General features: G+C 35.2%; 2 protein-coding genes across 2 annotated transcripts; one reads left to right on the top strand and one right to left on the bottom strand.

The window, feature by feature from the left end:
• Positions 1-1276: 1276 nt before the first annotated feature.
• Positions 1277-1825, top strand: LOC106308021 (cysteine proteinase inhibitor 4-like). The gene has a single exon (XM_013745133.1). The coding sequence runs from the start codon at positions 1320-1322 to the stop codon at positions 1653-1655; it is 336 nt and encodes a 111-aa protein (XP_013600587.1). The 5' UTR covers positions 1277-1319; the 3' UTR covers positions 1656-1825.
• Positions 1826-3980: 2155 nt separating this feature from the next.
• On the bottom strand, positions 3981-4745 carry LOC106308738 (glutathione S-transferase T3-like). Its single transcript, XM_013745862.1, has one exon. It carries the CDS (start codon positions 4743-4745, stop codon positions 3981-3983), a length of 765 nt encoding a protein of 254 aa, XP_013601316.1.
• Positions 4746-12731: the final 7986 nt, after the last annotated feature.

Here is a 12731-nt window from a genome sequence, read left to right as displayed (position 1 = left end):
CGAAACTTCCTCCGCAAGATCTTTTCTCGTTTAAACTTATCGTCAAGAAGAGAGACAACGTGTTGTTTTTAAACGAACTACGTGTTGTTTAAAATAAAATGCATGTCGTTTTTTGGGAATTAAATGGCAGAACGTTGAGCTTAACGTTGAGCTTAACTTGGTCCAAAAAGGCCCTCCACCCGAGCCCGAGCCGGACGGCGGCGGCGCGCGCGTGGGGAGCTCTCTCTTCCTCTGAGCTGTTTAACCTCTCATGTCATGAAGACATATATATACTCCTCAAAATCAATTATACCAACCAATGTGGGATGTTGTTAACTTCATTTCATTAAAGCCAACAAGGCTTTTTATAAGAACCCATATGCCCATTTCGTTTTCACATTTTGCCATATATTATTTGAGCCCTTAGGTTTAATAATTAGGCCCAACACGTTTTGGGATAACAAAGAAGATCAATCGATAAGACTAGATACACCTTTCAAATTAGGTTAAGACTCAACACCATGTACAATGTTATTTTTGTTGTGCATACTGATACATACATTATTAGACAATTACTTGAAGTAATACGGCAAACATATCAAACCTAATTTTATATTGCGTTATTAATTTATTTACATCTTTAATATATTTGGTTGTTGATGAGAATTGATTATTTGAATAATTAGAGATAAATCGTTGTAACTATGAGATTAAGCTGAATTCACCTTAGTGATTTGAGTTTGGAATGACAATTGAGTTGATCTTGTTATCCTAGAACTTGAACATTTTAATTTTTAAATCTGCGAAATATGCTAGGCGTATTAGTACACTATAGAGTATAGACAATCACTTGAAGTAATTTATGTTTGTTTATCATTAAACAGTTTTTACGACAGCGATATCGTCGGTCTTGCCACAGAACAAGGCTTTGCTCAAGAGGTTTTGACACATTACTCAAAACGACGTCGTATAAATTCATCACTGTATTGCCGACGCGATTCCACGTCGGCCCAAACCAACAAACATGGGCCCATTTAGTGCTCTACCAATAAACTCCATTACTCCACTATAAATCTTTGGCAAAAAAAAAACACGTGACGGGACAACTTACGTTGACTCTTTAACGTGTCCGTAACTTAAACCACGTGGGACATTATCCAGTTGTCAAAATCTGACGGTGTAAGAACCACAATAGACTCATCACCGCGTAAGATGATAGGGCTGTCCGTAAATTTCTGGAACTATCTGCCCACGTTCCAAAGCAACACCATTTCTTGAAAAAATCTATAAAAACCATCAAACGTCGTTAAGATCCAAAAAGAAAAAGAAAAAGAAAAAAAATGATGAAGTCTTTGGTTTGTCTCTCGCTCATCCTCCTCCCTCTCATCGCCGTCGTGGAAGGCAATCTCGGCGGGTGGAAGAAGATCGACAACTTATCGGATCCGAACGTGGTTTCGCTCGCGAAGTATGCGGTTGATGAGCATAACAAGCAATCGAAAGCGAATCTGGTGTTCGTGAAGATAGTCGAGGGGAAGGAGCAAGTGATCAGCGGGAAAAAGTACGATCTGAAGATTGCGGCGAAGGATGGTGGTGGTGTGACGAAGAACTACGAGGCCGTGGTGGTGGAAAGGGTGTGGGCTCATTACAGAAGCCTTGAGTCTTTCAAGGCAGTGTAGATCTGATTTGGAATCTTGATCTGATATCTATCTAGGTTTCTATGATTTTGAGATTTTGACATTATATGTTGTTGTTTTTGTAATAAAAAGTCTTCTTGAGATTCAATAAAAAGATGTATGTTACGAAAACTGTAAATTTACAAAAAAAAAAAGATGTGTTACCACTTGGAGCTCTGATTCTTGGTTTGGGGTCGATTCATCGACGAGGATGTGCTGCTGTTGCAGACGGCACGTGCGTTGCTCGTGGCTTTTGAGCTTATCTAATCTATATCGCTACATACAAGAGACCGGCACGTGCGTGTTTATGAGGAATGGGAGGGAAACTTTCACGTTCTAAAACGCAATTAAGTGAGAGCTTTCCTGACAATGGAAGCGTTTAGATTTTTTTACGCACGACTGTATTGATAAATTTTGGAATACCACAAAAGAGTTGTCTAAGAGCATGAGCATTGGTGGGGTTCACATGATTTTATTAATATTTTTTTGTGGGTTCATGAATAGTTATGAACTTGTATTTGTCTTTTTCTGCATTGGTGAACCTGAAGAAAGAGTTTATAAGACTAAAATAATAATATTTAATTTATTTTTTAAATTCAAATTATTCAGAATACATGAATAAAATATTAAAAATATTATTAAATTTGTGAAAACTATTTATTCAATACATTAAAAGAGTAGATTACATAAATTGAGAAATTAAAAAATATACAAAGCTTATTCATCTTCATCACCAAACTTTTGCTTTTAAACTTATTATTCTCTTTTTCTTAAATTTTTTCTAATTTATCCTTATCAATATTTTTTTATGCAATAAGGTTTCATATTTGAAAAGATTATTTTTTTGTTCCGTCTAAGATGATATCTATATCATCTTATAATTTTTAAAGTATTTTTAAACTTATTATTCTCTTTTTCTTAAATTTTTTCTAATTTATCCTTATCAATATTTTTTTATGCAATAAGGTTTCATATTTGAAAAGATTATTTTTTTGTTCCGTCTAAGATGATATCTATATCATCTTATAATTTTTAAAGTATTTTTAAACTTATTATTCTCTTTTTCTTAAGTTTTTTCATCTATTATTAAACATATAATTTTGTTTGTTACTTACCTCTATGGTTGATGAAAAGTATAGGTTGAGATGAATGGAACCAAGTGTGGAGCTCGATGGTAAGATGAATGAATCAAGTGTGGTGATCCTGGTGAGATCAATCAACCAGCTGTGTTGATCGTTGTGGTGATTCTCGTGGTGATTGGTGATTGTTGTGTTGATTCTCGTGGTGATTGGCGTGGTGATTGGTGATTGTTGTGGTGAATCTCGTGGTGATTCTTGTGATGTGTGGTGATCCTAATAAGATTCTAGTGGTAATAGAAAGAAGATGGATATTGGTAACAGTTTTATCAAATGAAACTGATAAGAAGAATGCTTGAAACAACTTAAAGACATAGTTTTTATATATTGAGAGACATGAAGCAAGTAGCTCGGGTACATACCACCCGTGAGTAGAAAAGACAAGTCTTGGGTACATACACCCGTGACTATCATACATATCCGAAGGGTACATACACCCATAATATCCGAAGGTCCTAAACTGAGTGTAGAAACTGACAAAATACTACACTCTCCCGTGACATAACCTACTAGTACAAGCAACAACATTACCATCATACATAAAGCAAGCGAGACCTACAACCATCCACGTCCACACACATCCTCCTCCAGGAACCCGTGACCTGCAATGAAAAGCATATACACACTTTATCAGTTTACTTTATTAAAACATATACAAAGCAAGACAAAAGAAAGCATATACAAAGCAAGACAAAAGAAAGCATATACAAAGCAAGACAAAAGAAAGCATATACAAAGCAAGACAAAAGAAAGCATATACAAAGCAAGACAAAAGAAAGCATATACAAAGCAAGACAAAAGAAAGCATATACAAAGCAAGACAAAAGAAAGCATATACAAAGCAAGACAAAAGAAAGCATATACAAAGCAAGACAAAAGAAAGCATATACAAAGCAAGACAAAAGAAAGCATATACAAAGCAAGACAAAAGAAAGCATATACAAAGCAAGACAAAAGAAAGCATATACAAAGCAAGACAAAAGAAAGCATATACAAAGCAAGACAAAAGAAAGCATATACAAAGCAAGACAAAAGAAAGCATATACAAAGCAAGACAAAAGAAAGCATATACAAAGCAAGACAAAAGAAAGCAAGGCAAAGTCATTAACTAATTCTAGAAAGACAAACTCATTAACTAATTAAAAAAAGTTTTAAGAAGATTAAACTCATAAAATTAATTCCACTCACCAAGTTAAAGCATTTCAGATATGAGTTTGTTTTTTAGAGCCATTTCTTGATCAGAAAGTGTATCTGAATTCTTTGCTAGTAACCTATCAAGGAGTTTCTGGCGGGAGATGTTCTTTTTCTCCGCTAAAATGCTCTCAATCTGATCAAAGGCGGCTTCATTGACGTGCTTCTTCCGTTTGGCTGCTTTGCTAGCCTTCACACCCGGAGGCCTGACTTCTTCCTCGCCAGCTACCTCCTCTCCTGGCTCCTTCCTTTTCTCCTTTGCACCATCACGCGAGGAAGAGTGTGATCTCCATTTTTGATCAAAACGGAGCTCCCTCCAACAATGTTCAAGGGAGAACTTTGCATTGTAGTCATTAGAAAAGATGTCATGGGCCACCTTCATGACATCATTCTCATTTTCACCACTCGCATGCTGCTTCAAAGCAGCTTCATGACAACCCACAAACTTGCAGACTTGTTCGTTTACCCTTCCCCACCTCTGCTTACATTGACTCCACTCCCTAGGGAGGGAGCCAACGAGCAGAGGGCTTGCGTTCACATACTCCTCTATGCGCTTCCAAAAATGGGCCACCTTCTGCTCATTGCTAATGATTGGATCCTTGCTGGTGTTCAACCAAGCACTGATCAACACCAAGTCTTCTTTCGTGCTCCACTTCTGCCTTTTCGGAGCTTTTGGAACCTCAGAACGTCCTAAATCTATTGGGGGACAGCTCTGAGAAGTAAGAAGGTTCACAAACCCGGGAGAGTTTAAGGGAAAATGATCCATTTTGGTTTTAAGTTTTTAGTTTTAAGTTTTTGGTTTGTGTTTTTCAGATGTCGATTTCCTATGTTTTTAAACTAGTTTTTTGGTTTAAAGTACAAAGAATTAAACACCTAAAATTGATTACACTTAACTACACAACTACTACTTCACAGAGACCATTCAATAAACATCAAATCAGTTATTAAAATTTATTAATTACTCAACTCAACCATAATAAAACATTCATTACGCAACTGCTACTCTAACCTACTACAACAACCTAAAACATTCATTACTCAACCTACTTCAGTTCTACTTCAAGTGTGGTTAAGGAGGTTCAGCGTTACCTTTTCTCTCAGTCGAAGCACAGCTTCTCCAAGTCCGCCACCTGCACAGACAGGTTATAAAACTGCCCAGTGAGGCTATCTACCTCCTGAGTGAGGGCTTGAACCTCTCCCTGTACAAGGAAATGACAATCAGATAGTGTTAGTAAGTGTTAAATTTTTTTAGAAAATTATAACTAAATAAAAAGCAAAAGTCCAGAACTCATGTTACCTCGAGTCTCCGAATCTTATAATTCACCTCCGGCACAAACTTGATCAGCACCTCCACCTCCTCCACACGCCTAGTGAGGCGTTCGATATGCTCCTCCACGCCAATGACCCAAGGCTGACGATAATGCAATCCATCAGCCTTGGTAACAACACATCAGCCTTGGTAACAACCAAAAAAACAATCACGTTCTCGGTTAATACTTGTATCAACAAAGAAACAAAATGACAAAAAATATAAGGAGAACAAGCGGTGTATTACCTCGTAGTTCTTGCAGGTGAAGAACCTCTTCCCAGGAAGAGTGTCGTAGTCGTCCTTCCCACGAACCTCGTGAATTATTCTCCCACCACAGGGACACCTCGTCGGAATCCCTGTTTCTGAATCAGCCACGTTTGCGAGCATATTGATGTACTCCTTTTTTCTCTTAGTCTCTCTTATCTCTGTTGCGGGATCCATCTACAATCAAAAAAAAAATTATTAGAACACAAGACTCGGAATATCAAAAGCAGAATATCGATTTCTAACCCTAACTAGAAATCCCAAAATCGAACTGAAATCGTAGTTAATTGAACCCTAGAACGAACAAGCTTGTCGATTTTAACCAAGAAATCGAATCCCCCTTCTGGATTTGGAACCCTAATACGAAACCCCCAAATCGAATTAAAATCCTAGATAAATGAACCCTAAAACGAACAACCATGTCGATTTTAACCAATAAATCAAAACCCCCTTTTCGATTTGTAACCCTGACGAAACTGAAACCCCCAAATCGATTTTCCTTAACCTAGAAAGCTCTCGACCTCTCGACCCCAGATCGAATGAATCAAACCGTCGGAGTGGTGGAGACTCACCTCAGATCTTCTACGAGTGATTCCGACAGTGATTTGATCGACAAAATCGACGGGTATCGAGTCGCACAGAGAATCGCCTCAGAGACGGAGAAACCCTAGGTAACGAAGAGGGAAGGAAAAATGAGATATCCAACGCGAAACCCTTTTTTTCTCACTCAACACGCGAGCTCGCGTAGCCTCTCGCTCGTCGACGCGTGTTATGAACCCGTATCTTACGGGCTCACGCGGAAGAGCCGGTTCACGGGTTTAAACCCATTTTCTATTTTATTTTAATACAACGGGCCTATGATCCCGAACCTACGAACCGCGCAAGGTCCGCCGCTGCGGATGGTCTAAGTATTAAAACTTAAAAGCATGGCGTCAATGCGTCGTATCATATGAATGTAGTCTCATCCGTTCTAATTAGTTGAGACGTCCTTTTTATTTCTTTTTTTTTACTGAAAAAATCACACAAAAAACAATCTGAACCAGCACATTTCATTTGTGGTTTGATATAAACAGTAAAAAAAATTATGAGTCTAACAATTCTCCTGGATCATTCAAAGATGTGTTAGCTAGTACCCCCGTTCTAAAAATCGGCCGCCTAGCCGTCTAGGCGTCCGCCTAGGCGCTACGTGTCACTCTTCCGCTCCGATTTATGCCAAATCGAATATCCTATTTTTTCCGCCTAGACCGCCTAAATGACCGTCTAGCAGCCTAGGCGGCCGCATAATTTATTTTTTATTTTTTATTTTATTTTATTTTATTTTAATTAATATTTTTATTTGTTTATTTGATCTAAAATTTTATAAATATCATTTATATTCATAATTTTGATGAAAATTACACTATATTAAGTTTATATATTCTATTTGTGTGTTTTATACAATCTTAAACATGAAAATGTATTAATGTTATCCACAATTAAAGATTAACATGTTTTATAACATAGTAAACCATCTAAAAATTCCGTCCCGCATAATTTCTGATTAATCTCCAATTTTCTCTTTAGGCGCTAGGCCCAACCCAACCGCCCGACTAGCGCCTAGCGCGTTACCGAACAGGGTCTAGTACGGAGAAATTGCTATGGCGATAATGCTTTGACTAGTTTACCTTTTTCATGTTATCTATGTCCATTATTTCTTATTTTCAACCATTACGTACAAACCTAAACATTTATCCAAAACTATAAAAGAGCATTACTCCTAGTCCTACATATCTTCTTATCGTAACCAATGTGTGAAATAGAGGTGGCCCGCTGAGTTTTCTTCTCATCAAACACGGAAACACCACAAGTCAATTCTTATTTGTTTTATTAAACATTAACTAATGGGTCTTGCTAAAGATACCATGATTAAAGTTGTTTTACAATAATTGTTCTTATTAAATAAAATATTGAATCGTGGATATGATTACCATGTAGTATGAACTGAATCCGCTTAATTAGCAAAAGCATTAACCGGAGCTTCACTTCACATGCATAGTGAATGGACCCGTTTTTTCTTACCGCCGATTCAACCGGTGGCGGAGCCAGAGTGAGCTTTTAGGAGGGTCAATTGCATAGTTTGCATAATCATAAGGGTCGACAAGCTAATTTTTGTAATATTTTCCTAATTTTATTTCTTAAATATAAGCAAAAAAATTCTTTTACATAAAATCCACCTGGGTCAAGTGATCCACATGCCATAAAGCTGGCTCCACCACTGGATTCAACCGTAGGTTACCTAACCAAACGAGGTCATTTCCAGATTATTTCATGTATTTAGGATTTTATGCAATATTCCTCAACTAGGTTTACTTTAGTTTCATTGTTCACCTAGTCTAATCCAGCAACCTAGCGGATTACTACTAAGAACCACAGCATATAAAACATGTACATTACTATCTCAGGATGCTTCGATCTTGCTTTGACTGCTAGTCCTCACATCGACATGCTTCCTTTTCCAGCTAATAGCTCCATCAAATAATTTACTGAATCTTCTTGTTCTTTAGTCACTCAACCAACCATCCTCACATTATCACGTACACAAAGAGAGATGGATTGGTCTCCAATCCAGCCATTCAGTACAGTCAGATTGATATCCAGGTTAACATTCCACAGCCAGATAATGATCATCACATGATTAGTCAGAACAGTAACTCGGCCCAACGACCCTTAGACTCACAGATCCTGCCAATCAGCACTTGACTTGACCCACTGTCTATCATCTCCCTGACCTGTCTCTTACTCGTCTCTGTCATGGCTGATAAACTATCGCATTGATTCATGTCGGTACATGTACATAATGCTCTGACTTAACTGGCTTAGTCCTGCTCAGATCACGATCCTTTGCCATACTCTGCTGACTCACACATCTGTTCAGACAATCAACCACTCATGATCTCCCTCATACCCTATAAATATCAAACATACAGCTTCCCATCTGAATCTATGTCATGATCAATTTCCCAACAGAATACAGCTCACCATGATCCCGACTACACCAAGTCGATGTCGCTATGACTCATAGACCAGATCAGGGATATGGGTTATCATCTTTGTTTGTGGCTAACCGAATTCCGGTGCTGAGGAGTTTCAGTCAGATCTCCTGAAGATTAACCAATTGACCGACAATTGTACTAAGACATGAGCAATGGGAAAAGAGTGCTTCGTATATTCTGAGTATATCGGAGTATGTAATGATGAAATGCGCTTTGGATCATAATGTCGAGTGATATCGAGTGATCCAGTGGGCTATCCATACTCTTCTGAATAGACAATCACAGAAAATAAGATTTAACTTATTAACTTTGATGCTTTGGCTACACAAAACTTGTATGTCTTAAGGATGAACCTTTAGTAAATATCTATTCTATTAAAACGGGAACATGATCAATTGATAAAAGTTAGTCCAACTTATTTTTTAACTGCATTTAAATAATTATCTAAATATATCATGTAACCCATTTTCCATAACCACGTTCTAAACATTTATAGCATCTAAATATTTCAAAAATAACTACCTTCCATAACCAATTGCACTCTTATTTTGAAGGGTTACATATATATGGCAACAAATGTGAATTTTAATCATATTTTCGTATTTTTTCGTTGCTCCTATTTATATTTATAGTTTTAATCGTATTTTTTTCGTTGTTCCTTTTTGAGTTTTGATGGTTTAAAATCGAATGCTTAGTGGTAGATCTGTCATAAATGATTCAAAACTATGTTAATAACAAAAGAAAATGATGATAATCAATGGAAAATGACATTCACGACTGAAAATTAGAACTGAAAGTCGCAAGGAATGAGAGTAGAAGACGGGTGTAAATTTGTAATTTACACCTCATTAAAGAAAATCCTTATTATATATAGCAAAAAAAAACACATATTGGGCGATGAACCCACATTATGAGAATTAAGAATAATTCAGGACACCATTGGACCAAAGAAGATTTACAATTATTATTCCTTTGTTTAATAAATATACATATATATAGATAAAAGGATAAAAATTATTCCCGGATTAATTGATTCGGCACTAGGCCCGGATTTACCGCACACGTAACGCCTAGCCCAATTTCGAACATTGGCTAAAACAATCATTTCTGTAAAAGTAAGTTACAAAAAGATAAACTGCTTTGAATTCACGTCATATTTCATTATTATTCTTATTTAAATAATTATATAATATGGTGTAACGAATTTGTGGTCGGAGAATGATAAAACATGGACCTTGGATCTTGATTTGCTCTCTACAAATCTAATAATTTGTTGCAGTTAGGCCTGGGAGAGATCGGATATCCGGACAATTTTAAAGTATCCGGATCCGGATCCTTATCCGGCGGATCCATAATTTTACTATCCTTATCCGGATCCGGAGTTCTCAGATATTAGGATGTCAGATATCGTTCTAAAAATTGTAATATCCGGCGGATATCCGGATCCAGATTTGGATTCTTAAAATAAATAAAAATAATATTAATATATATAAATTATGAACAATAATTTAAAAATAAAAATATATATAATGTTTTTAATTAGTTCTATGTATAATATTACAAACTTTTCATAAATTTATATATACTATTATATAAATGAAAATATATTAAATAAAATTACTATTTTTGAAATATTTATTAATAAAACTTACGGATCCGGATATCCGGACTAAAAAATTAAGATATCCGGATCCGGATCCGGCTTTGACGGATCCAACATTTTACTATACGGATCCGGATTCGGTCCCTCCGAATATCCGGATTTTCGGATCGGATCCGGATCGAATCTCGGATCGAATCCGGATCTCGGATAAAAGTTCCAGGCCTAGTTGCAGTGTGTATTTCTATGGGGCTTTTAAATTGCTATTATTTTATAAAATAGATTTTGATTAAGATTTATACACAAATATGATTACAAAGAAAAACACAAATATAATTACAAAACAAAACACAAATATAAAAATTAAAATTTTCAAAAAAAATTAAAACAGAAATATACCCGTCCTTTGATAATTAGTATTTATAATATTTACTTCTATAGTGTATCAGGTAATGATTTATGTTTTTATGATTGTGATTTTTATGGGTTATTAAAACAAATATACACTACAACAACGTAACTTACATCCCAGTCCAAAAAATTGGACTAAATTTATTCAACCATACATTAATTTATTAAATATTTTACCTAGACAATAAGTTTATCAATTAAAAAAGCACATGATGTTAAAATATAGTTTAACAGGGTTTAAGTGAACTTTTAATAGAAATAAATATTCATATAAACTCATTTAGTTTAACGAGTTTTAAATAGGCTATTTGATTAAAAAATATTTATTAAATGTGATTTTACTTAAAGTTAGTGAAAACCACATTAACCCATTTACATATATATATTAAAATTAGTTTTTTCAAACATTTTTCAAAAACATTATTCGGTTTTTGGTGCAGTTTGAATTTGATATTGTTTTTCAGATATATAACTTTAAGAACCATTGGAGTATATAGGCCAGATCTAATAGAGTATAATACTTTGATTTTCAGATCGATTCCGAATCGGGTTTTCTGAGTACGAATATTATTGACTAATTATGTTAGGTAACTACTAAGAAAATATAATATGTTGCAAACATTAGAAACAAAGTTTAAAAATAATTTATGTTGTCAACAAAAAGTTTAAAAATAATTTCTGAAATGCATACGACACAAGTGTATAGTTATGCAACTTGACATATTTAATATAGTTAACAAAAATTATGTTAAATTTAAATTAATATTAAACACAAATATGATTACAAAAAATAACACAAATATAAAAATTAAATTTCTCAAAACAAAAAAATTAAAACAAAAAATATACCTGTATATAGATTAATTAAACTTCAAAGTGCGGGTGATAATCTAGTTTGAGATTAATTAAGAACATTTCAGTAGAAAATGGTAATGTTTAATTGTTGTGTTTTCTTCCTCAATCTCATAGTCAAATAAAATAACCGTATCTCCTAAAGTTGTGTAGTGTTAGTTAAAAACTGCAATAGTTGGACCTGGCTATTATGGCTATTATTGGTATAATTCATACAAATTTCTTGTTGCAAGAACACAAGTCTTTGCGACGAGATCTAGTATTTTCAAGCCAGGCAAACACGAAATAATGTAAGTAATAAATTGAATTACCTGATATTAGATTTACTCTTCGCTCTTTTTTGTTCTATCTGATCATCCTCTCTTTTTTACTATTCTTCTTCAATATGTACTTGAAAAGGAAAATAGCTTCCCTTCCATATATATGCATTCTAAGTCTACCTTATTTCCATTCCTTTGGGCATTTTCTTGGTCACAGTATTTGTGAGACAACTATTTTGTTTTTTCAAGTACATTTTGAAGAAGAATAGTAAAAAAAAAAAAGAGGATGATAAGATAGCATCTTCGAAATTTCACTAATGATGATTTTTTAAATCTCAACCATTAATGATCATGTCTTTTCTCATGTGTCTCCTTTCCTAGGATCAAGTGATTGGAGTACGGTTGCAAGTGCAACACGAACAGCCAAAGAAGCAGAGTAAGGAATTTATAGAGTGCAAAGGAAGGTAAACTTATGAGATAATTTAGCTGCAAAAATGCTTTAACCCAATGTTTACAATTTTTTCATGTTAAACACACATAGCTATGTGTTGCGGATCGGAGCACAATGACATGAAATTTGTTTAAGACCCAATGATGCATTTCAGCTTCACCATCACAATAAAACACACGTTAATCTTCTTGTGAAAGATATGCTCAAGCTGTTTTGTTAGTGCAAAGATGACACCACAATAAGGTAGTGCAGAAGATAAATCAAGAGACAAATATACAAGCAAACACCAATGCTTTTATTAGAATTTCCTTTAAACAATCTTTACAAGACTTGCTTATTCAGCTTTTACACGTCTAGTGTTAACACCCTAACACACTTTACTGAAAGATTCCTAAGCTACCCGCTTATGTCTCTTCTCCGTCAAGTACTTCAGCCACTGCTTCAGCACGACCCAAGAACACCTCCAAGAGCTTCTCTCTCTCTCTCTATAAGATCAGCCTCCGTGTCTCTATCTCTATACAGAAGACCCCATAGCTATCTTATAGTTATTCTCCATGTTCCCGAAACCCTAGT

The sequence above is a fragment of the Brassica oleracea genome, chromosome C8, assembly GCF_000695525.1.
Source record: "Brassica oleracea var. oleracea cultivar TO1000 chromosome C8, BOL, whole genome shotgun sequence".
NCBI lineage: Eukaryota > Viridiplantae > Streptophyta > Magnoliopsida > Brassicales > Brassicaceae > Brassica > Brassica oleracea.
This window is presented reverse-complemented; position numbering and strand designations above follow the sequence as displayed.

Bases quoted from the DNA above. Each gene is read 5' to 3' on its own strand.
- LOC106308738 (XM_013745862.1), bottom strand. From the start codon at position 4,745: ATGGATCATTTTCCCTTAAACTCTCCCGGGTTTGTGAACCTTCTTACT.
- LOC106308021 (XM_013745133.1), top strand. From the start codon at position 1,320: ATGATGAAGTCTTTGGTTTGTCTCTCGCTCATCCTCCTCCCTCTCATC.